Below are 26,335 nucleotides of genomic sequence, written 5' to 3' on the forward strand. Positions count from 1 at the left end.
GACACACGTTCCTTCCTCCCTCCATCTCTTAACTCAGAATATTAAGAAGTTCTCTAAGATCGAATCACTTGAACCCGGGATGCAGAGGTTGTAGTGAGCCGAGATCGGGCCACTGCCCTCCAGCCTGGGCGACACAGCAAGACTTGGTTCTACCTACCTGGCAACTTGGGGCGTTTTCCAATTACTCTTCAAGATTCAGTTCAGGTGTTACCTCCCAAACAAGGACTTCTTTTCACCTTCTCAGGCTGTGCTAAGTACCTTTCTCCAGCATTCCCACAGAGCAGTAGTGCACATCTCTTATCAAAATAGTTACCATGCCAGTTGTAATTATCTGTTTACATCTATCTACAAGCATAGGCTGTGAACTACTGAAGATCAGGATCACTGCATCTCCAGCATGTGGCAGAGTGCCTGGCACATCACAGGTCCCCAATAACAATTCCTTGAACTGGGCTGGGCGCAGTGGCTCACGCCTGTAATCCCAACACTTTAGGAGGCCGAGGTGGGTGGATCACGAGGTCAGGAGATCGACACCATCCTGGCTAACATGGTGAAACCCCGTCTCTACTAAAAATACAAAAAATTAGCCAGGCGTGGTGGCACGCACCTGTAGTCCCAGCTACTCGGGAGGCTGAGGCAGGAGAATGGCATAAACCCGGGAGGTAGAGCTTGCAGTAAGCGGAGATCGCCACTGCACTCCAGCCTGGGTGAGAGAGCAAGACTCTGTCTCAAAAAAAAAAAAAAATTCCTTGCACTGAATTTGCAATGTGGCATTTGTCATAACACAGCACAGGGCATAGTGAGCTACATATGAATGAATCTGTTTCCTCTGCTAGATGCTGATGAGCTCCCTGAGGCTGAGATAGCATCTCATTCACGTATGTGAACTCAGTATCACAAATATCAAATATACCCAATAAATCCTTACTGAATTAAAAGGAATTTAAATATTAACTTTGCTATCAGCAGCCCCTCAAAATTTCTTAGAGCATCCAGATTTCTAGGAAAAAGGAGCTTGAAACTGGTGTCCGAATGCCAAATCAATCAGGTGATACTGGTATAGGCTAGTTTAAACAAGGAAAAGAAGGGGAGATACCCCTAAAAATGGCATAAAGTACATTACAGGTTTTCAATCATCTATGAAAAGCAAATACAAAAAATTAAAATGCCTAGTGAGACACTCTTTGAAAAGCTTTTCTCCATTACTCCATCTGAGAATAGCTACTGTAGTTACTATACATGCAACAGACCAACATATAGAAACCAGGGTCAGAAGTACTGTATTTTCCAACAAAGGAGGGCGATGACCATTTATTCTCTGGGTTAGCTTCTAATATGGAGCTTTTGAGACATAAAAATTTCACTAACATGGACGGTCTCACCCACTAAGTAGCTACTCTAATTTCTTAATTATTTTGAGTTCCTAAACTGCAGACCAAAAATCTTAGTAATGCTAATAGTTAATTTAAGAAAATTTCATGTTCATAATTCAAAAGTCTCCTTAAGTTTTTTGTTGTCTCACTCTTTTTGCCCAGGCTGGAGTGCAGTGGCACGATCTCGGCTCACTGCAAACTCCGCCTCCTGGGTACAAGTGATTCTCCTGTCTCAGCCTCTCAAGTAGAGTAGTTGGGATTACAGTCACCCACCACGACACCCAGCTAATTTTTGTATTTTTAGTAGAGACAGGGTCTCGCCATGTTGGCCAGGTTGGTCTCAAACTCCTGACCTCAGGTGATCCAGGCCACCTCGGCCTCCCAAAGTGCTGGAATTACAGGCGTGGGCCACCGCCCTCGGCACCCAATAGTTATACATTTGATCAAGTAAGAAAAGCAAAATAATTTACATTCAACAAACAAAAGAATCTACCAGTCCTATAAACATGTTTCCTATTGAACATGTAGTCATAGTTGGCACACTCACCTGAGATACTCCAGCTCTGGCTTGATGAGCTTTCTTTTGATCACCCCAGTTTCCAGTAGCTAAAGAGTATTTTAGGCCATCAGATATGATCCGTGTTTTAATTGCCAACTCCAAGTTAAAATCCTTTCCTCGATCAATGAATTTCTGTGCATAGATCCGCACTTCTTTAAGCAAATTCTTAAACATACTGCCAAATAAAATGGTATTATTTTAAACATGTAGAGGTCTACAACATATATTCTCAACAGGAGCAATATTGCAAAAAAAAAAAAAATACGCGAGTATTTTGCAATATTGCAAAAAAAAATGTGAGTAAAAAAATATGTGAGTAGAAAAAAAGTGTGGGGAAGGTGAGCAAAAATTATTTGGGCAGAGTGAAAGTTCTTGCTCTTTTATGTTGCTCTTTTATGTCTCAAGCACAGATATACGCATAGTACATGAACATACATGGCAGGGGAGCAATTACACAAAAATGTCAAAGAGGCGGGGCATGGTGGCTCACATCTGTAATCCCAGCACTTTGGGAAGCTGAGGCAGGTAGATCACCTGAGGTCAGGAGTTTGAGACCAGCCCGGCCAATATGGAGAAACACCGTCTCTACTGAAAATACAAAAATTAGCCGGGTTTGATGGCACATGCCTGTAGTCTCAGCTACTTGGGAGGCTGAGACAGGAGAATCGCTTGAACTTGGGAGGCAGAGGTTGCAGTGAGTACAGATCGTGCCACTGCACTCCAACCTAGACAACACAAGCGAAATTCCATCTCAAAAAACAGAAATGTTAAAAGAGGCTCCTTAGTGGAGTAATATCAAAAAAAGGTTGAAAAACACTAACCTATAACATACTAAATAACAAAACACGTGCAAAACACTACTAATGTTATCCTTTTTGTACTGTCTACATATTTCATTTTTAAAAATAACTTTTTTCCAATTATAGAAAATATGGGAAATATAAAAACATCAAGAAAAGAATTAAAAACTGCACGTAATATCAATACTGTGAGACAATCACTGATAGTATTTTTATATATTTCTCTCCAGCTTTTGTATATATGTGTACAAAGCAGGACAAAATCCAATATTAGCCCTTAGGGAAACCAAGGCAATCATTCAGCTTTCTCAAACATCTTACAAAGCTACCAGAGGAATAAAGAAAATATAAACATGTAACATATTGTCCTCATAAACCTGGCTTTCCTAGACATGAACCAAAACTAAACTGAGCAAGTAGCAATAAGAATGTAGCTAACTTCTTAAGTACCCAACGTGGGTGCCAACAGTTTAGCCCGGCCATGTGCAATGACTGACCTAAAGTGAAATAAATCTCCCTACTTTAACGACTTCATTCTGTCATTCTGTAATTCCTTACCCTCTAAATAAGAATGCCAGCAGCGGCCCAGCAAGATCCAATCTCTTGTTTCCATAGTGATCTCTGTCATCTAGTTCTCTTCTACCCAAAGCTGCCAGAAGTAACCTATGTACCATATATCTTAGAAAAAGAAAAAAAAGGAAACCAGTTTTAGGCTTTTCTTGATTTATATGTTAAAAACATCATTTTTTACTTTAAGAAAAACCTTTATCTCAACTATATCTTGATAAAGAACTTAAAACAACGAAACTTAACATACCCCAAGAAATAGGCTTTTTTGGTCTCACAAAAATCACTGACACCAACATGAGGGAGCATTTCTTTTTGTAAAACTTCCTTTGCATATTTAATTCTTTTCTCTTTAGTAACACCAGGCTTTGCCCCTCTTGAACCAATGAAATTTAGTGCAACATTCTGTTCTTGGATGACAAAAGCTTCATCAAGAGAAGGTTTAACCTATCAGACAATTTAAATAAAGGTTATTTTCAAATTCATGTTGTTACCTATTTTAAGGTAAACTGTCACTTAGTTTATAACATACCAAGTGTCCCTACGAACCTAATAAAATATGTGAATATTTTTAGAAAATCAAGGAATCACAAATTCTTAGCAGACCCCTCAGAGATCTAGATCTCTGACAAAATCCACTCATCAGCACAGGCATTACACTTTCTAGAAAAATACAAATAATTCCATTATAAAAAGAGGAGTGCATGGCCGGGAGCAGTGGCTCATGCCTGTAATCCCAGCACTTTAAGAGGCTGAGGTGGGCAGATAGCTTAAGTCCAGGAGTTTGCGACTAGTCTGGACAACATGGTGAAACCCCATCTCTGCTAAAAATACAAAAATCAGCCACTGCAGTGGCACAGGCCTGTAGTCCCAGCTACACAGGAGGCTAAAGTGAGAGAATCGCTTGAACCCTGGAGGCAGAGGTTGCAGTGAGCCGAGATGGTGCCACTGTACTCCAGCCTGGGTGACAGAGTAAGATGCTGTCTCAAAAGGAAAAAAAAGAGTGGTGCATTTTTTTTTACGTTTTACCAATGGCAAAATAAAGTTCCAGATATCTAAAACCAATTTACAGAAGTTTCATAGTCAAATTAAAGTTTACTGAACTACAAATGCTTAATGTGCCAGACTGATTTCAGTTTTGGTATTTAAAAATGTTTGGCCCGGGTCGGGTGGGGCTCACTCCTATAATCCTAGCACTTTGGAAGGCCAAAACAGGAGGATGGCGTGAGCCCAGGAGTTCGAGACCATCCTGGGAAAGAAAATGAGAACCTAAATCTACAAAAGAAAACTAAATTTTTATCCAGTATGTACTCTGGATGTAAAAAAAAAAAAAAAAAAATTTGCCGGGCGTGGAGGCTCATGCCTATAATCCCAGCACTTTGGGAGGCCGAGGCGGGCAAATCACAAGGTCACGTGTTCAAGACCAGCCTGGCCAACACAGTGAAACCCTGTCTCTACTAAAAATACAAAAATTAGCCAGGCATGGTGGCACGTGCCTGTAGTCCCAGCTACTTGGGAGGCTGAGGCAGGAGAATCGCTTGAACCTGGGAGGTGGAAGTTGCAGTGAGCCGAGATTGCACCACTGCACTCCAGCCTGGGCGACAAAGCAAGATCTTGTCTCCCCAAAAAAAAAAAAAAAAAAAAAAAGGCCAAGGAAGGATTATAAAAGACTAAAAAGACATACAATCAAAATGTGACGTATGATTCTGAATTGGACTCTGAACTATATAAGATATTGAACTTAAATTACTATATACTATTAATGTACAGATCTTATTACTTAATAGTTTTCCGTATTATCAGGACAACTGACAAAAATCTGAGTAAGATATGTACATTACCAGTATTGTTGTAATCCCATCACTTTGGGAGGCCAAGGTGGGCAGATCACCTGAGGTCAGGAGTTTGAGACCAGCCTGGCCAACACAGTGAAACCCCATCTCTACTAAAAATACAAAAATTAGCTGGGAGCGGTGGTGCATGCCTATAGTCCCAGTCACTTGGGAGGCTGAGGCAGGAGAATCGTTTGAACCCAGGAGGCGGAGGTTGTGGTGAGCCAAGATCACACCAGGCTGCACTCCAGGCTGGGCAACAGAGTGAGACTCCATCTCAAAAAAAAAACAAAACAAACAACAACAACAACAAAAAAAAAAAAGTACTGTATCTAAGTAAAATTTTCTCATTTAAATAATTACACTATGATTATGTAAGTGAATGTCTTATTAGGAAATATACACTGAAGTCTTTAGGAGTAAGAGGCTATTGCCTATAACTTACTCTCCAATGGTCCAGAAAAAAAAATGTGTTATATATAGAAAGAATGAACGATAAAGCAAATGTGACAAAAGTAACAACTGGTGAATTTGAGTGAAGAGCATATAAGAATTCTCTATATAATTCTTGCAACTTTTATTTTTTATTTTGAGACAAGGTCTTACCCTGTCGCCCAGGCTGGAGTGGGGAGGCATGATTAGGGCTCACTGCAGCCTCCACCTCCTGGGCTCAAGCAATCTTCCCACTTCAGCCTCCCCAGTAGCTGGGACTACAGGTATATGCCACCATGCCAGGTTAACCTTTTGTGTTTTTTGTAGAGACAGGTCTCCCTATGTTGCCCAGGCTGGTCTCGAACTCCTGGACTCAAATGAGCCTCCCACCTTGGCCTCCCAAAGGCTGCGATTATGGTTGGCCTTTTTGTAACTTTTCTGTAAGTCTGAAATTATTTCAAAATGAAAAGTTAAACAACAGATATCAACTACTCATTTTCCCCTTTTACTAAATTGCACCAAGCTGGTGTGCTTCTGCAAGCTTCCTTACCACTGTTTCTTCTGGCTGTTGTCATTAACTCCAGCTGCCTCTGGTTTTCATGTCTATTTTACACCAAACTGTCAGAAAAGAGGCCTAGGCAGGCCTGAAAGCTTTTACCACACAGTAAATGGCATGAGATCTGTGACAGCTAAATTTCTTCAGAATAGCTTTCTACTGTTTTAAGGTTAGCAACAATCAGTAACTCTAAATCTCTTATAAAGCTCTGTGAATACATTTTGCTTTCACATTACCATTTCCATCATCTCTGGATCTTCAAAATCATAAATAATATGTTCTAAAATATCTCTGTCAGACACAAAACCTAATGCTCTGAACACAATAATGATGGGAACTTCTTGCTTGATATATGGTAGAGTTGCCACAATGCGCTGACCAATAGCACTCTTTTTTGCACCCTAGAAAAATAAACTATCATTAGAACATGAATATACAAAAGCTCACAGCAATAGAAAAACATCAAGAGAACTATTTAATATATATATATGTATTCTTTGTGCATATTTCAAAAGAAGTATGCCTCCCAATACTGTGAGGAACCTGCTATGAATGCATTTCAAAACCACTGAAACAAGTGTACTAATTTTACACACAGGCTGGTCACAGACCTGAGAGAACTTCCATTCTCTCCTATCTGCCTGCCAGGATTCTCTCAGAATTACTCAATACTGTATTTGGAAATCACTTCTAGCTGCAAAAAAAATGAATACTGATTCCTCACCCTCCCCAACCTATCCCCCCTCCAAAAAAAATTAAACCTGTGAAAGAAAAAAATATATGAGGTAAAAAAAAAGAGATAATATGGATAGACAAATATGGAAAAAAGCTAAGCACACAATGAAAAATAAACATTAAATCAGAGCTGGTCTGTGAGGCATTTCCTTGTTTCAGTGTTTCAAAACTAATAGCCTTTTCATACAGCTTCTTTTTCCCGATTTCTCCCTCTTTAATTGTACACACATAAAAAAACAATTAAAAGTTACTAACCTATGACACACCTGATTTCTCAGTTTTAATCATATTTGTTTGCTTCAATATCAATTTCACTCTATCTTCCCTTGGCCTCACAACCCTACATTATTATAATCCCTCTAATAACTTCCGTCATCCTCCTCCTCCCACCACAGGCCTCCTTCAGAACTCCTCCCATGGGCGTGTTCAGTAACAGCTTTTCATAAATGACACCCAAATCTTCACCTTGATCTTTTTCCTGTACCCTCAGCCCCCGTATCTCCAATTGCCAATTCGTTGTTTCTATGTGGACATCAATTATTCCATTTAGTCTATTATTTGTTTCATCATGGATCTTATTTCAGAACAAGCAGAACATTAAAAAATAATATAGCTGGGCATAGTGGCTCATGCCTGTAATCCCAGCACTTTGGGAGGCCAAGTTGGGAGGACTGCCTGAGCCCAGCATTTCAAGACCAGCCTGGGCAACATAGTGGGACCTCATCTCTATAAATATTTTTAAAATTTTAGGCCAGGCACGATGGCTCACAGGCTGGGTGCAGTGGCTCACACCTGTAATCCCAGCACTTTGGAAGGCCAAGGCAGGCGGATCACCAGAGGCTGGGAGTTCGAGATCAGCCTGGCTAACATGGTGAAACCCCATCTCTACTAAACATAAAAAATTAGCTGGGCATGGTGGCACACACCTGTAATCCCAGCTACTCAGCAGGCTGAGGCAGGAGAATCGCTTGAACCTGGGAGGCGGAGGTTGCAGCGAGCTGGGATCGAGCCACTGCACTCCAGACTTGGGTCTCCAAAAAAAAAAAAAATTAAAAAAAAAAATCATAATGTCTACTCCCAAAAATCTTATCTAAATCTGAACTTATTACATTTTCTCCTAAATCAATTACTCGAAGTTCACCACCCTCCTGGAACCTCAGAATACAAACCATAGTATCTTAACTGACTCATCCTTTTATCTTATCAAACCCATCAAATCCAGATCATTTTCCGTTCTCTGCCTCCAATTAATTCACTTTGTTCAGAGTTGCCATGATAGTCTCCCTAATACACTGTTTATGTCTTGGCCCTCCATCATCCAGGCTGATGCCTCTCAACAAAGAATGCACATCACAATCACCTAGGGACCTCTTTCAAATACTTGTACCTGGGCCCCATTCCACCCCCATTACCACTACTGAACCTACTGAAGAGTCGTAGGTTATTGATGTGAACCTTTAGTTAAGATCCACTAATCCAGATCCACCCTAATCATCTACTTGTCATTCACTATTCAACATACTCCATCCAGCTCAATCAGAGTTATCTTCCAGTGATTCTCCAAACACTCATCCCCACTCTCCTCTAATAAGAAAGTCCTTCCAGTTTCTCTCTGCTTATATAACTCCACACCATCTTTCAAAGTGTAAGTCAAGTCCAATCTTCTCTATTAAGTTTCATGAACAGGACAGGGGCAGTGGCTCATGCCAGCACTTTGGACGGCCAAGGCAGGCACGTCACTTGAGCTCAGGAGCTCGAGACCAACCTCGGCAACATAGTGAAACCCTGTCTCTACTAAAAATACAAAAATTAGCCAGGTGTGGTGGGACACGCCTATAATCTAATTACTTGGGAGGCTGAGGCACGAGAATCACTTGAGCCAGGAGGTGGAGGTTGCACTGAGCCGAGATCGTGCCACTGCACTCCAGCCTAGGCAACCGAGTGAGACACTGTCTCAAAAAAACAAAAACAAAAACAAAAAAACTTCGCATGGACCACACCATACTAGTATCTCATTCTCCTCCCCTCCAAATTTCTATAAAACTAATATATGTAATAGGTGTCATTTGGCCTCTGCACTGTTACTATCATTTAATGTCTAAAGCTTGTATTCCCAATAAAACCATTACTTTCTGTTTTTTCTTTTTCTTTTTTTTTTTTTTATTGAGACAGGGTCTGGCTCTGTCACCCATGCTGGAGTGCAGTGGCGCCAATCTGGGCTCACTGCAACCTCAGCACTCAAGCTATCTTCCCACCTCAGCTTCTTGAATAACTGGGACTACAGGCGCCTGCCACCACATCCAGTTAATTTTGGGGGTTTTGTTGTTATTTTGCTAGAGAAAGTGTTTTGCCATGTTGCCCAAGCTGGTCTCACATCCTGGGCTCAAGCAATCCACCCACCTCAGCCTCCCAAAGTGCTGGGATTACAGGCATGAGCCACCACACCTGGCCACCTTCTCAATAAGGATTGTGTGTTTTAATGATCTCTTACAATACCCAACAATGTTGTGCACATGGGAAGAATGCTTATCTTACAAATTTTATTTTTTACAAATAAAATATTATTAAAAACATGCTAAGTACCCTAATTTCATTAAGTACCCTAGTATCATTATACATTGTATACATGTATCAAAACATCACACTGCATCCCACACATGCATAATTATTAAATTAAATTGAAAATAAAGCTTTTTTAAAAAATTACAAAAAACAAATGGAAACACCAGTTACCAAAAACCACTCACAAATAAAAACCATTTTAATTATTTAAAACTCCTGGCCAGGCACGGTAGCTCACACTTGTAATCCCAGGACTTTGGGAGGCCAAGGAGGGCAGATCACAAGGTCAGGAGATCCAGACCATCCTGAACCAACATGGTGAAATCCCATCTCTTCTAAAAAACACGAAAAATTAGCCGGGTGTGGTGGTGTGCGCCTGTAGTCATAGCTACTCAGGAGGCTGAGGCAGGGGAATGACTTGAACTTGGGAGGCGGAGGTTGCAGTGAGCTAAGCTCATGTCACTGCACTGCAGCCTGGCGACAGGGCAAGACTCTGTCTCAAAAAAAAAAAAAGAAAACAGATATATATATGTGTGTATATATATATATATATACACACACACACACACACACATGAACTGAAATAGAGGTTTTCCAAGATAGCTGTAAAGATTAAATCAAGCAATCTGAGTAACAGAATTGGCATACAGCAAATATTTAAGAACTGCTAGCTACTACTAGATTCCATTATTATAAGCAACCTATGCTTATAACTATACCAACGGTCTGCAACTTCTAAACTGGTACTCAGTGATTCCTGCCTCCTACTACTGCCCTTGTAATATCCTCCTCACAGTGTGAGCTGGACATACTGACTTGCAACTTAACAAAAAGAACATGGCAAAAATGACAGAATGTTGCTACCACTTTTAAGTTATAAAAGACTGATTTCTACCTTGCTCGTACTCTCTCTCTATAGCTCTTTTTGCTTACTCTCTCTGAAGAAGCAAGCTGCTCTGCTGCTGTCAGCTGCTATACGCAGAGGTCCACATGGCAAGGAACTAAGAAAGGCTTCCAGCCGACAGTGCACAAAGACCTGAGATTCAGTCCAATAGTCAATGAAGAACTAAATCCTGCAGACAACCATGTGAATGGCTCTTGAGATCACGGCAGCCCAGGGAAACACCTGATTGCAGCCTTGTGAAAGATGCTTGGCCAAAAGACTCAGCTAAGCAGCACCCAGATTCCTGACTCACAGAAGCCATGAGATGATAAATGTTGCTAGAAGAGTAATTTGTCACACAGTGATAGGTAAACAATACAATATATAACAACAATATGCTCCAGAAAAGCTTTTTTGGACCGAGAATGCAGTCTAGTGAATTTTAAAACAAGGCACAAAGGAATAAACCCAAATAACATCATATCCAGTCCATACCTGTCCTCCTCTTGCCAGCATGCTAACCCATATAGTACTGGTGGGTCGGGAAGAATTCTCCAGACATGATCTACACTCTCCTGTGTAGGCATATTTAGAGTCCTTTTTGGCAAACACATAAACTGTGTTTGTTGCCATTTTCTCTTGGGCAATCAGAACCTATTTGGACAGTAAGAAGGTTACAGCCATAAAATCCAAAAGGTCACTGAAGAGAAAAGAGAGTAAAATCTGCATCTTAATTTAATCTGATCACATAGGCTCACTGAAATATTTAATTCTTCAACTTTAAAAACTCCGTTTTGCAGAAACGCTTCATAGAAATACATAAGCTCCAAAACCGACTGAAACTGACCAAATTTTCAGTGCATATTATATACAACTAAATAAAGCTTTGCTTTATATAAGTTTAGCTGTCATACCCTAAAAAAGTCAACTGTCACTGCCAGGTTATCCTGCATGAAAATCTTTTTTTTTTTTTTTTTAATTTCAACTTTAAACTAAATTGTAACTACCATTTTGTCATTTTTTAAAATAATGTTACTATACCTTTTCTGATCCATTAATAATGAAATAGCCACCAGGATCCAAAGGGCATTCATTTAACTCACAAAGATCACGATCTGTCAAGCCATTCAAAAGGCAGTAAGTTGACCGCAACATAATTGGAATTTTTCCTATAAAAGTTTTCTGATGCTGAGTCTGAAGTTGCTCTTCACCTTCTTTAATGACTGTTTTTGTTATATCAACATAAAGCGGAGCAGAATACCTTTGAAGATAAAAGTAGATCACAGTTAAGCAACAGGGTATCTGTTAAAACAAACCCTCAGGTGGTTAAAATTACATTTTCAGAATTCTATTTCAGTATCTGCTGCTGACAAGGAAAACTTTTTTCTTACGTGAGATTTCTTAATCTAGCTTCATTGGGCATCATTGGTGAAGGAGCACCATCTCTTTCCCAGTGGGTAGGCTTGGAAAGATAAATTTGTTCAAACTTCAGCAAATATCTTGGCTGAAATTAAACAAAAAAACATGAAAAGAGTAAATAATTTTTTCCATAAAAGTTTTAATGATTCCATTTTAATTGACATTAACATTTTAAGTAGAAGCAGCTCTACAAACTGGCAAAATTAATCCATTTTACTGAAATGGGGACTTCCCAAAGTCAATATCCATAATGCGCAGACGTCAAGTTTTAAACCAAATCACTTTCTCTTTTTTTCCTCTTTTCTCAAAAATTTATTTTCACGTTAGACAGGTAATGTGCTAACAAAGTTTGTAACAAGGTTTAAGCAAGGCACATCTCACACCCAATCATCACACTTATCAACTACAAAAGGATCTGCTAATTGCTTTCTTAAGGCAGAAGACAAAAAAAGACTTAATATACTGAAAGTAAACAGACTGTACACATCATGTGCTGAGTTTATATCAGTTAAAATGGATTTACATTAATGATCTACATAGTTTCTTGTGCCCTCTCCTTGGTAAGCGTCATCAAAAATACAAAGTGACCAGAGAACAAAGATAGCAAATCCAGACAACTAGAACTGTGCTCTAATCTAATCAATAGAACATGTTTAAAAATAAACCTAACTCTTCAATTAAACATACAAATTAATCTGTCAAACGAGTAGAGTTAACAAAAGAAAAAAATTTTATTTTAAAAAACACAAAAAATATCCTAATCATTCTTTTTTTTTTTTTTTTTTTTTTTTTTTTTTTTTTTTGAGACGGAGTCTCGCTCTGTTGCCCGGGCTGGAGTGCAGTGGCCGGATCTCAGCTCACTGCAAGCTCCGCCTCCCGGGTTTACGCCATTCTCCTGCCTCAGCCTTATCCTAATCATTCTATATAAAGGGCTGAGAACTTCCAACCCTGGCTGGAATATAGTTTAGTCCATGGCAAAAAAAGAAATTTTTCAATTAAACATTCACTTGCAGCCTAATAAAACAAGATCCATGAGGACAACTTTCTGGAGATAAATGGATAGTGTACTTTTCTCTAAATCAAGTCTCAGAGAAGAAAATAGAACTGAGCAGATGTTTTACTAATGATTAATTATTGATACTCAAGTCTCCCAAGCTGGGGTAGACAAAAGGCAAAGAGAGCGGTGGTGATAATGAACCAAACGGAAGCCAACCCTCTACTCCTTATCTGTGCCATCGTCTAGTCTAGGTCATTATTATCTTAATCATAGGCTATTCTAAGATTTTTATCTCCTCCAGCCTTTTTTGTTTTGTTTTGTTTGAGATAGGGTCTCACTCTGTCACCCAGGCTGGAGTGCAGTGGTGTGATCTAGGGTCACTGCAACCTCCGCCTCCTGGGTTCAAGTGATTCCCCTGCCTCAGCCTCCCGAGTAGCTGGGACCACAGGCGGGCGCCACCAGACCCGGTTAATTTTTGTATTTTTTTGGTAGAGATGGGGTTTCACCATGCTGGCCAGGATGGTCTCGAACTCCTGGCCTCAAGAGATCTGCCTGCCTAGGCCTCCCAAAGTGCTGGGATTACAGGCGTGAGCCACTGCACCAGGCCTCCTCTAGCCTCTTTCTATTCCAAGTAAGCATCGCTTTCGAAAGTAACTTTTCTAAAATAATGCTTTATGTATATTCTTTGACAGTCTCTCAGTAATTCCTCATAACATCCAACGACATTCAAAGCTTTCAACAATCGGGTTCCATCTTATCTTCCTAATGCCTAGTAAAAATGGATAAGCCCTGTAATTCCAGCACTTTCGGAGGCGGAAGCAGGCAGAGCATGAGGTCGGGAGATCAAGACCATCCTGGCTAACACGGCGAAACCCTGTCTCTACTAAAAACACAAAAAAATTAGCCAGGCGTGGTGGCAGGCGCCTGTAGTCCCAGCTACTCAGAAAGTTGAGGCAGGAGAATGGCGTGAACCCGGAAGGCGGAGCTTGCAGTGAGCCAAGATCGCGCCACTGCACTCTAGCCTGGGCAATACGGCCAGACTCGGCCTCAAAAAAAAAAATAGATAAGCCAAAATCACATACTGATCATTGCGGTCCCCATCCCATCCCCAGCCTAAATATACCACGTATTTTCTTTTTTTCTTTTTTTTTTTTTTTGAGACAGCGTCTCGCCCTGTCACCTAGGCTGGAGTGCAGTGGCGCGATCTCAGCTCGCTGCAACCTCCGTCTCCCACGTTCAAGCAATTCTCCTGTCTCAGCCTCCCGAGTAGCTGGGACTACAGGCGCCGACCACCACGCCTGGCTAATTTTTGTACTTTATTAGTAGAAAGCGGGTTTCACTATATTGGCCAGGCTGGTCTCAAACTCCTGACCTCGGGTGATCTGCCCGCCTCGGCCTCCCAAAGAGCTGAAATTCTAGGTGTGAGCCACCACACCGGCGACACCAAATATTTCCTTGCTGAAATGACTAAGCACCTTTTCTCTTCTAAGAGAACTCCTATCTGTTATTCACAGTACATTTAAGTCTCTTCCATCTTTTCTACTGAGCTCTGATAACTAAGCCTCAGAGATCTCCTCCTCCTTTAGTACTTCCATTACTGGTACGTTGAATTTGCTATGTTCTATTGTTATCTCGCTTGTTATACAAAGATCATGAAGAAAAAATGACCCAACAAGCCAGGTGCAGTGGCTCATGCCTGTAATCCCAGCACTCTGGGAGGCTGAAGGGGGTGGATCACTTGAGGTCAGGAGTTGGAGATCAGCCTGGCCAACATGTGAAACCCCGTCTCTACTAAAAATACAAAAAAATTAGCCAAGCATGGTCGTGGGCGCCTGTCATCCCTGTAAAAAAGAAAATATGACCCAAGAATAAAAAAGAAACTTAATGTCCCCCTTTCCAGCAGAGCCCTAGAAGAGCCAATCGCTTTGGTTCTTAATAGCAAAATTCCGTACAGCATGTCCAACTGAAATGGAAATAACAGACCAGCCCTTAGGAGATCAGCTATATACACAGAAGAGAAACTGATCAGGCTAGAAACAATGAACTCTCCCTGTGTCTAACTCTTTTTGGGGCGCTTTCCCTACCTCACTTAGTTTTTCAGTTTTCCCTGTCTCTCAAAGCCCAATATGTTCCAATAGCTGCCTCTCAATTTCTCTAAAACTAGGACAGTCATTATTTTGGACTACATACTTATTTATAATCACTCATATAAAACCAAATTATAAAATTATACCCTTGGTATGATTTTAACAATGCTAAAAAACATGCATATATGTGAGCAAAAGCTATAAGAAGCTTAATAAAGATAGCTGATATGTTTGGGTGATTTACCTTTCTTATCTCATAGGGTTATAATAATGTACTTCATGCAATATATAAAATCAGACGAAAATTCCTTCAAACATTTTTTATCATTTTTATAATGTGAGAGAAAAAAGTGGGGTTATCTATCTAAAGCAACGTGACTATCTCTGGCTCACTTCTCTTATTTGTTTATATTTCAGAGTCCACTCTTTCCAACTATTCAATACCTACTATGTGAATAAGGATGGGATTACTTGAAAAAAAATACACCTCCTCATTAGAGAGAATAAATCAGAAAGTGACTGACAGTGCTGTAAGTACTTTAAAAGCTCCAACTGACTTTTTTTAACCTTTAAGTCAGTTAACAGAAGGGCTGAAATTTCAAACCAATACTCTTCTTGTACCGGTGTAACTATTAGAACTAACCATCTTACCGGTTCTTCAACTTCTCCACTAGCATGCTGAGCTTCAGCTTGCAGGTCTATAGGAGGAGCGTCTTCCACAATTCTTTGAACAGACATCTGAATAAACTCATCAAAAGAATCCAGCTGTTGTCTGACCAAGCCTTTCTCGTCAAAATAGGAACTGGGAAAATATTTGAGTTCAGTCAGTTGCAACTCAGTGATAATTTCTAGCATAATTCCCCATTTTCATTATAATCAATTCAACAGTCATTAAATACCAACCATTATATGTCAACCACTAAACAAGATACTGTGACCTATCTTAAAAAGGATGAAACCAGGCACATTTTCTTTGCAGAAGTTATTATTTGGGGAAAAGCAGCTTATATTTCTGGGTAAAATACTTAAAGTACAATATAAGAACTATAAGGATCCCAGCTCCTGGGAGGCCAAGGCAGGAGCATTGCTTGAGTTCAACCTGGGCAACGTAATGAGACCTCATTTCTACAAATAAAAAAATTAGCCAGGTATGGTGGCATGTGCCTACAGGCCCACATACTCAAGAGGCTGAGGTAGGGGGATCACGTGAGCCCAGAGTTTGAGGCTGCATTGAGTCATGATGGCATCATTGCACTCCAGCCTGGGAGACAGCAAGACCCCATCTCAAAGAAAAAAAAAACTGTATGTCCTCTATGGACAAATTTTATTCTACCTCTTTGAAATATTTCTTGAAAAATGAGTCAGGAGATAAAACTAAAGAAAAATCAATAGCCAAAGATAATAAGAACTTTGATTTGAATAGGAGGGAGGGTAGTGATATCAATGACTAAAATAATGCGTGAGAATACCAACTTTAGGTTACCAATAATTAGTTCTATTTTGAATTGTTAAAGGTGGGATAAGAGTAAGTCTTTACATAAAAATACTCCGCAAAAGACTGGTGATAAAAATGTAGCATGGCTGAGAGATCTATAATCTAAAGAGCAGACATTATTTTTATAAGGAACAGATACTTTTCAGGTGAGGGGTGTGGAAAGACATAAAGATACAAGTAGATACAAGTGCAAGAGGATCTCAACAGATCACTCCCTATTACCATCCAGGAATAATTGCAAAGCTGGGCTTCACAGAGGCTGGAGGATCTAGCACAACCCTCAAGATTATCCCATCACCCCTCAGCAGTAGGAAGTGCCCCACCACACCTCCACATCTCCACTCCTGTATCTTGTGACCTCTGTCATCTTGTATCTGTGAGACTTTCTTAGCTTCTGCTCCCCAACTACTGACTCCCCCATCTTCACATCAATTTTCTGAGACAATATGCAGAGTCCAACTAATCATCAGCCTCCCATTTTGGCTTCATCAGGTCACCTCACACATCAGTGACAGGCCAACAAATCGGCCCCACCCTGATCCAGTCAAGTATGGCCACCACTATTAGAAGTTAGGTTCTATGGTAGAAAACACAGCAGACCACCATACATGTGTAAGGTATGAACTAAATAATAGTTGAGGCAATTTATTTCAGTAGAGACTGTCACACATTAGGAAACAAATTTCTCATAACCATGTGGATAAGTCATTGATGTGTAAGAAAAACACGGCATTGCCTGTAATATAAATAGCAATGGTTTTTTATAGGCAATTTAAGATGAAATAGCTTCTAAACTATAGATAAGTTTCATTACCCCAGGAAGCTGAACTATACCTACTTTCCCCAAAATCATTAGAATGGTGCTTAAACACCTAAACTATATAAATATTTCATATTTATATCTACTCTAGTGCTTATTTTACCTGAAGTCATCGTATGCAGTTACTTGTGATATTAACTAATAACACATTCACATTGCTAGGTAAAGATCACTTGATATTGAAAAGTAAAAAAAAAAATCAAAATTCATTTCTCAATAACCAAAGTATCTACAGTCGATTTAAACTTAAAAATCAAATAACTTATTTTGTAACAAATGATAAATGCTATGACAGTTCACAATAGAGTACTTTATCCTTGAGCAATCTACCACATATGTTGAAAACAACTTCTTCTTCTAAGATAAAATATTTTTTCTACTAGAAGAATGTAGAATATAGGCACACTCCACAGAACATCTACCTGATTATTGTTTCCTAATAAAATACCTCTTGGTGTTTAACACCGAAACATCACAGAAGATGTAACTGTCTCAATAAAGTTTTGTCTTCTACAGCCAATTTGTTTTATTTTTTGTGTTTATAAAAGGCTCCAAGACAATGCTTCATTCTAGCTATAGGTGGCAAAAGATAGTACGGCAGAGAATACAGATGTTTAAATACAAATGGAATCAAAGGTTACCATCACCTCAGGCACAAAGAAAAGCTGACTTTTTGCCAGATTTCTTTTATTTCTTTAAAAAAAAAAGAGAGAGAGAGAGAGAGAGATAGGGTCTGGCTATGTTGCATAGGCTGGTCTCAAACTCCTGAGCTCAAGTGATCCACCCGCCTCAGCCTCCCAAAGTGTTGGGATTATGGGCAGGCGTGAGCCACCTCGTCAAGTCTTTTTGCCAAATGTCTTAATTCCACCTGTGGCCAGGGGCCCTTTCCCCACAGCCTTCAATTTTAAAGCTTTTTCTGCTCCTCTTTTTGCTTCTGCTTGAAAGCTGTGTCTTCCTCATCCATCTCCTTGGCCTGCTTCTTCGGCTGTTTCACGGGCTTCTTGCCATCTCTGCAACCAAACATGGCAACTGCTGCCCCTGCCCCTTCTCCAAACCCTGCCACCAGAAACAGAGCTCCCATTCTCACCCCACTCCTTATGGAAAAATATATACTTATATCCCAAAAACTCAATTTTTTTATTATTATTAATTTTTAGAGACAAGGTCTCACTATGTTACCCAGGCAACACTCAAACTCGTGAGCTCAAGTGATCCTTCTGCCTCAGCCTCCCAGGTAGCTGGAACTATACAGGCACACACCACAGCACCTGGCTTTCAATACTTTCTTTTGTAAGAAACACACTGAATCATATCTTTTTTATTTTTTGAGACGGAGTCTCGCTCTGCCACCCAGGCTGGAGTCCAGTGACGTCATCTCACCTAACTGCAAACTCTGCCTCCCAGGTTCAGGCAATTCTCCTGCCTCAGCCTCCCAAGTAACTGGGATTACAGGCATGCACCACTATACTCATCTAATTTTTGTATTTTTTAGTAAAGACAGAGCTTCACCATGTTGGCTAGGCTGGTTCCAACTCCTGACCTTAAGTGATCTGCCTGCCTCAGCACCCCAAAGTGCTGGGATTACAGGCAAAACAATATCTTTCTAACAAAACAACGTTCAAGAAAGGTATTCAGTTATACTCCAAATACAACCGGCAGAATGTCGGAAGCATGTGTTCTTTGAAAAGAGAGAATGTTGACCAAGAGGTCATGCACCTTGGAGCTGATGGGGCTCAGAGAGGCATCCATCGTCATGTTGTTGTATATAAAGCAGCTGTCCGGGGATGAGAGAAGAGTTATAAGCCTTTAACATCCTAACATAACAGGATGTTACTTTATCACTTATAAGTTACTTTTCTTACCTATACAAGGCTTCTCAGAATTTTATCACATTTAGTTACACTTAGAATTGGATGGGAATTTGCAGTGAAATACAACCAATTTTAACTTTGTCTATTTAAAATAATGAGAACACCAAGCAATCAAATTAACATTACTAGTAATGAAACAAACGTGCCTCCTGATATGATGCACTGAGACTATGTCACTTCTGCCAAAAGTAATCATCTGAATCTAATTATGAGAAATATCAGACAAACCTAACTGAAAGGCATCCTAAAAAGTAACTGGCATGTATTCTTCAAAAATGTCAAGGTACAAAAAAAAGAACAGACACACTGAGGAACTGTTCCAGATTAAAGGAAATAGAAGAATATGCCATGACAACTAAATCCAGTATGTGATCCTAGGCTGGATCCAGGATCAGAAAAATTTTTATTTTGCTATAAACATCAGTGGAACTGGCAAAATGTGGGTAGGGTCTACAGATTAAATAAGATCACCATAATTGTGATGATGTAAAAGAATGTCCTTAAGTCTGCAAGTTACTTTTTTTTTTTTTTTTTGGAAACAGGGTCTCACTCTGTCATCAAGGCTGGAGTACGGCGGTGCGATCTTGGCTCACTGTAGCCTCAACCTCCCAGGATCAAGTGATCTGCAAGTTACTCTCACGTTTCAGAAAAAAATATGTACCAAAAGAAGAAAAGACAAAGAAATGTAGTATGGGATAACATTTTCAGAATCTGGGTGAAGTGATTAAATGAATTCTTTCTGTTAATTTTTAGGTCTGAATTACTTAAAATGTTAAATATATAAATTAAATAACTACTGTCATGTAGCATATTTATATAGAACAGCTATTTATCAAGAAGAATAAGCAGGAAATCTACAGTGCCTTTTCAAGCTAATTCGGTTTGGTCCAAAGTTACCTAATTACAATCCAGCATGCTTCTTGCCACAAATCCGGGGTGATTTCATCATCATCCTCATCATATTGCATATCTGTAAAAACAAAATATTGTACTCATTTGCAATGAGATGCCACTTAGTTAACATCTTGCTCCTATAACTTTAAGTAGCAGAAACATATTTACTTTCTGCTGAATAAGTAATGCTTTCACCCCAGGTTCTCTAAAATTTCAATTACATTAATAAAATAATTTATGTCTATGTCACACAGGTATTCTTCCAATATACGAAGAGGTTTATTAGAGAGTTTCAATGTAAGTTGTATGAATTTTAAGTTTTCCATTTTATTGATCAGTAAGATTTTCAGAGACTAGAGTAAGAGAGAGAGTGAGGGGGCAGAGCCATGGAAGGATTCCAACACCTGGGCAATACCCTGAGGTGGGGCGATCTATTACAGCAACATTTCATACATGTACAGGTATGAAAGATTACATTTTCCAAAGATGGCCACTAGCCTATCTCCCATCCCACATGGCCTTCTATAATGTGATCTTGACACTCCCATCATAAGATATAGTGGTCAATGCACCCTCTCCTTGAATCAGGTAGATTCTGACTCTCCTGTAACTTAAGAGAATGCTGCTGAAGCAATGCTGCATGACTTCAGAAGCCAGGTCAGAAAAGGCAATGAAGTTTCTGTCATGTTTGCTAAAACACCTTCTGGAGCCTTAAGCTGTCATTAAAAAGTAGTGGTGGCTCAGGCCTATAACAATCCTAGCACTTTGGGAGGCCAAGGTGGGTGGATCACCTGAGGTCAGGAGTTCAAGACCAGCCAGGCCAATATGACAAACCCCGTTTCTACTAAAAAATACAAAAATTAGCCGGGCATGGTGGCACATGCCTGTAATCCCAGCTACTCAGGAGGCTGAGGCAAGAGAATTGCTTGAACCCAAGAGATAGAGGTTGCAGTGAGCTGAGACTGTACCACTGCACTCCAGCCTGGGCAACAGAGAGAGTCTCTGTCTCAAAAATTTAAATGAAAAAAAAAAAATTTTTTTTAAGTCATACAATATTCTGAGACTGCTACATTCTGAGAAAGCCCGAACCATAAGGAGAGGTCACTTACAGATGCTCCATTAGCAATTTTAGTCCTTGAGTCCTCCCAAGCTATGTCTCATGTCAGACATGAGAGTCAGCCCTACAGATCATCTCTCACCCAGCTGTCAACACTCGGCCTTAATGTCTTCCCAAATGAACCAGAGTCACGGTGGAAGGCAGGCAAGTCCTGTCCAAATTCCTGACCCACAGTATCCATGAACATAACAAAATAATTTTTTAAGTAGTTAAATTTTCGGGTAGTTATGCAACAGTAATTTAAATATGCATTCAAAAAAATCAGTATGCACTGGTCCTCTAATATTAATCCCATCGTCTTATGTGAAAGAATAAGTGTGCTGTATTTTTGGTTTTTATTCTTATGTACACATACATAGCCTGTAAAACTTTGGGTTCAAAATTTGATATATATACAAAATAAATTTTTAATAAACCCTTCTTAAATGGACTGGAATTATTAATCCCTACATCTGGGGGAAGGGTAAGAAAGACAAAGCTATCTATAATAGCTCAGAGATTTCCAGCTTTGATGAGAGATTAAAAGTTAATATCACTGCCATACCGGAGAAGCAAGTAAGATGGTGGAAAAAGGAGAGGTAATGAGATTGGCTTTAGAGATATCTATAGATCACATATCCCTTCAAATACTTCTAGTAGGCACATACATATGAATATAAACTCAAATGAAGAGTCTAAATTATAGACAACACAATACATACAACACAATAGATACACATTGGCATATAACACATATCTCTGTGTCAATAAAATAAACATTTTAAAATTTGAAAAAAAAAGTACAGAGTTGGAATCATTAACAAATGGGTGGGAGAAAAATATGAGATTGTACACAGAGAAGGAAGACTGAAGGCAGGATATCTGGGAACAACTTTAAGAGTCATATGAAGGAAAATGAACCCATGAAAGAGATTCATTTATTCATCCACTCATCAAATTTTTTTTGAGGCTGTGTGCACTGGCTCATGCCTATAATCCCAACACTGTGGGAGGCCAAGGCAGGCAGATCACTTGAGACCAGGAGTTCAAGACCAGCCTGGCTAACATGGAAAAAACCCATCTCTACTAAAAATACAAAAATTAGCCAGGCATGGTGGCACCCGCATATAGTCTCAGCTACTAGGGAAGCTGAGGCAGGAGAATCGCTTGAACCCAGGAGGTGGAGGTTGCAGTGAGCCAAGATCATGCCACTGCACTCCAGCCTGGGTGACAGAGTGTGACTCTGTCTCAAAAAAAAAAAAAAAAAAGTGCTATGAATATTCCTGACAAAGACCTGAAGAGGTTAGGGAAGACTTCCCAAAACCTGGGCAGAGGCCAGGTGCAGTAGCTCATGTCGGTAATCCCACCACTGGAAGGCCAAGGTGGCAGGAACACTTGAACCCAGGAGTTCGAGACCAGCCTGAGCCACAAAGCGAGACCCCCGTCTCTAAAACTGTCTTTAAAAAGCTGGTCAGGCACAGTGACTCACGCCTGTAATCCCAGCACTTTGGGAATCTGAGGCAGATGGATCACAAGGTCAAGAGTTTGAGACCGGCCTGGCCAGCACCGTGAAACCCCGTCTCTACTAAAAATACAAAAATTAGATGGGCATGGTGGAGCACGCCTGTAATTCCTGCTACTCAGGAGGCTGAAGCAAAGAATCACTTGAACCTGGGAGGCGGAGGTTGCAGTGAGCCAAGATCGCACCACTGCACTCCAGCCTGGGCCGACAAAGGGAAACTCCATCTCAAAAAAAAAAAAAAAGCTGAGCAGAGACCTCATGTTATAAACAGGAGTAATCAGGCAAAAGGAAGGGAAAAAGGTAGGAGGAGTCAAGAAAGAACTCTACCTAATAGAAAAAAACAAATGGTGCAAAAGACCCCATAATGCAAGATAGGATGGCATATTCAAAGAATGACAGAAGGTCAATGTAGCTGAAGCACAGAGTATGAAGTTGGAAGTGGAATAAGAAGAGTTTGGCCTTTATCAAGAGATTTGAGTTTAGCAGGGTTGTGGCTAGGTCACATTTTCGTTTCTGAAAGATCCCTATGGCCAGTGTGGAGAGTGGATTGGAAGTACACAAATCAGTTAGGAGTAATCTAGGCAAGGGATGGCAGCAACATGAACTAGAATGATGGTGAAAGGGATAGAGAAGTGATCAGATTTGACGTATTTAGGAGACAGAACCAACAGGGCTTAGTGACTGATTAGATATAAAGGTGAAAGAGAGGAGTCAAAAATGATGGCCAGGTTTTCGATTTCAACAAGAGGGTACAACAGTTGTATCTCAGTGTCCATTGGAGACTGGTTTCAGGACCTCCCATAGATACCAAAACACGGATGCTTAAGGTCCCTGACATGAAATGGCACTGTTATATACCCTAGGCACATCCTCCTGTATCCTTTAAATTATCTCTAGATTACTTATAATACCTAATACAATGTAAATGCTATGTAAAGAGTACTTATAATGTTTATGGAATAATGACAAGAAAAAAAGTCTCTACATTTTTACAAGGACACAATTTTTTTCTAATATTCTCTTTTTTGTTGAGACAGGGCCTTACTGTTACCCAGGCTGAAGTGCAGTGGTGTGATCACAGCTCACTGTAGCCTCAAACTCTTAGGGCTCAAGCAATCCTCCCACCTCAGTATCCCAAGTAGCTGGGATCACAGGTACACGCCACCATGCCCAGCTAATTTTTTAATTTTTTTGTAGAGATGAGGTCTCCCTATGTTGCCCAGGCTGGTCTCAAACTTCTGGCCTCAAGCTTTTTAATATTTTCAATCCAAGATTAATTGAATATACAGATGTGAAACCTACAGATACAGAGGGACAACAGTGCCCTTCACCGAGACAGAGAACACAGGAGGCAGTGACTTTGAGAGGGGAATAGCAAAAGAAAATAATTAGCTCAGTTTGGGCAGTGACAAGGTTAAGCAGCCTGGGAGATATCCTAGTTGGCTAGTGGCAGTTAGATACCAGGGCTTTTAAACTAGAAGTATACATTCAGAAGTCATCCACATACAAATGGCAACTAAACAATGGAAAATGGATGAGATCCCCAAGGAGAATGTGAACAGGAAAGAAAATGAGAACAAAAGTCAGATAAGAACAATCAAGTGGAAGTGATGTGGCTAGAAAGCTGAGTGAGTTTCCAGGAGGATGTCATCAACAGTTTTGAAGACCACAGGGTTTAGATAAGATTTTTTAAATATCCATCTCATTTATCAATTGAGAAGTCACTGTCAATCTTAGAGCTATCTTAATGCAGTAGCATGAGTAGAAACATACTGTAATCAGTTGAAAAGGACATGAAAGATGAAAATTAGAAACAAGGACAGCTTATTATTTTTATGTTTGGCTGTGAATGAAAGGAGAAAGGTAAAATACTAGAAGAAAAAGGAAAAAATGAAAAGTTTAACTTGTTTCCATGTGGATGACAGAAATCTGACATTTTCATATAGTGGCTGAAAACCAATGAGGACATTAGCTAATAAACATTTCAGAGGACATGGGCAAGAATAAAACGTAGGTTCACTGCTAAAGCAACTCTGATAAACTCTTTTTTCCACGGGATCATTATACATTGCAAAACTAGTACAAATCACCACTATGGTGGTCACTTGGCATCATCTAGCAAAATGTTAAAGGTGTGTATCATTTGACATGACAATTTTATGTGTAGAAATGCATCCCACAGACATACTTGGGCAAATTATATGTACAAGATTATTCATTTACAGCACTGTCTGAACCCGAAAATGACTAGAAATAAATCAAATATCCATCAAGAGACTACTTAAGTTATGGTACAGCCACACAAACTAAGTAACTGGGGGAGTGGGTGAAGGGGCGGGGGCGATGCTTTCTGTGTACTGATACGAAAATCTCCTAGATACATTAAGCAAAATCTAAAAGTGGAGAAAAGTGTGAATATTACTTTCTGTCTTTAAAAAAGGAGAAAATCCCATTTATATTTGCTTAAATATGCATAAAGAAACTGTGAAGGCTGGGCGCAGTAGCTCACACCTGTAGTCCCAGCACTTTGGGAGGCCGAGGCAGGTGAATCACCTGAGGTTAGGAGCTTGAGATCAGCCTGGCCAACGTGGAGAAACCCTGTCTCTACTAAAAATACTAATATTAGCTGGGCACGGTGGTGCACGCCTGTAATCCCGGCTACTAGGGAGGCTGAGGCAGGAGAACTGCTTGAACCTGGGAGACTGAGGTTACAGTGAGCCAAGATTGCACCACTGCACTCAAGCCTGGGCAACAGAGCAAGACTGTCCAAAAAAAAAAAAAAACTGTGGCGTGATTAAAATCTATTATAACAGTAGTTACCCACTGTGGAGAGTTCAAACTGGGTAGATGGTGGGTAAGAAGGAGACCTGACACTTTAACTTTTTTTTTTGAGACAGGGTCTCACTTTGTTCTTGGCTCACAGCAGTGTCAACTTCCCAGGCTCAAGTGATCCTCCTGCCTCAGCTCCCCAAGTACCTAGGACTACAGGTGAGCACCACCATACCCAGCTAATGTTTCTATTTCTTATAGAGAGGGGGTCTCCCTTGCTGCCCAGGCTGGTCTTGAACTCCTGAGCTCAAGCGATCCATCCGCCTCAAGCTCCCAAAATGCAGGGATAACAGGTGTGAGCCATTGCACCAGCCACCCCACTTCAACATTTTTTTTTTTTTTTTTTTTTTTTTTTGAGAAGGAGTCTCGCTCTGTCACCCAGGCTGGAGTGCAGTGGCCGGATCTCAGCTCACTGCAAGCTCCGCCTCCCGGGTTTACGCCATTCTCCTGCCTCAGCCTCCCGAGTAGCTGGGACTACAAGCGCCCGCCACCTCGCCCGGCTAGTTTTTTATATTTTTTAGTAGAGACGGGGTTTCACCGGGTTAGCCAGGATGGTCTCGATCTCCTGACCTTGTGATCCGCCCGTCTCGGCCTCCCAAAGTGCTGGGATTACAGGCTTGAGCCACCGCGCCCGGCAAAATTATGCTTTAAAAAATCTTTTTTTCGAATTTTTCTTCTACTGAGATAATAGTTAAAAAGAACAAGTAATAAAATGACGCTAATAAATTTCTAGAACACAAGATATAAATGAGACAGAAGTTTAAACAGCTTTAAAAGTTTAAGTTTTTGGCTGGGCACAGTGGCTCACGCCTGTAATCCCAGCACTTTGGGAAGCTGAGACAGGCAGATGGCTTGAGCTCAGGAATTTGAGAACAGCTTGGACAACATGGCCAGACCTCATCTCTCAAAAAAAATTTTTTTTTAAGTTTAAGCTTTTGCTTCAATTTTTTCCATCTCATTTATCAGAAGTAGCTGAGGGAATAAAGAGAGGAGATGTAAGGGGTGG

General features: G+C 40.2%; 1 protein-coding gene and 1 pseudogene across 1 annotated transcript in view; both read right to left on the reverse strand.

Moving 5' to 3' along the window:
• POLR2B (RNA polymerase II subunit B) overlaps positions 1 to 26,335 on the reverse strand; it is a 49,843-nt gene that overhangs the window by 22,349 nt on the left and 1,159 nt on the right. The window contains exons 2-10 of the mRNA XM_010389441.2: positions 19,886 to 19,958; positions 15,454 to 15,604; positions 11,691 to 11,803; positions 11,341 to 11,560; positions 10,795 to 10,953; positions 6,356 to 6,520; positions 3,550 to 3,746; positions 3,291 to 3,410; positions 1,921 to 2,107 (exon numbers count right to left, since the gene is read on the reverse strand). Of these exons, the coding sequence (XP_010387743.1) occupies positions 1,921 to 2,107; positions 3,291 to 3,410; positions 3,550 to 3,746; positions 6,356 to 6,520; positions 10,795 to 10,953; positions 11,341 to 11,560; positions 11,691 to 11,803; positions 15,454 to 15,604; positions 19,886 to 19,958 (1,385 nt within the window). The remainder of the gene's footprint in view (positions 1 to 1,920; positions 2,108 to 3,290; positions 3,411 to 3,549; positions 3,747 to 6,355; positions 6,521 to 10,794; positions 10,954 to 11,340; positions 11,561 to 11,690; positions 11,804 to 15,453; positions 15,605 to 19,885; positions 19,959 to 26,335) is intronic.
• LOC115896291 lies at positions 12,040 to 12,133 on the reverse strand (annotated as a pseudogene).

This window comes from Rhinopithecus roxellana, chromosome 2 (assembly GCF_007565055.1).
Source record: "Rhinopithecus roxellana isolate Shanxi Qingling chromosome 2, ASM756505v1, whole genome shotgun sequence".
In the NCBI taxonomy this organism is placed as follows: Eukaryota; Metazoa; Chordata; class Mammalia; order Primates; family Cercopithecidae; genus Rhinopithecus; species Rhinopithecus roxellana.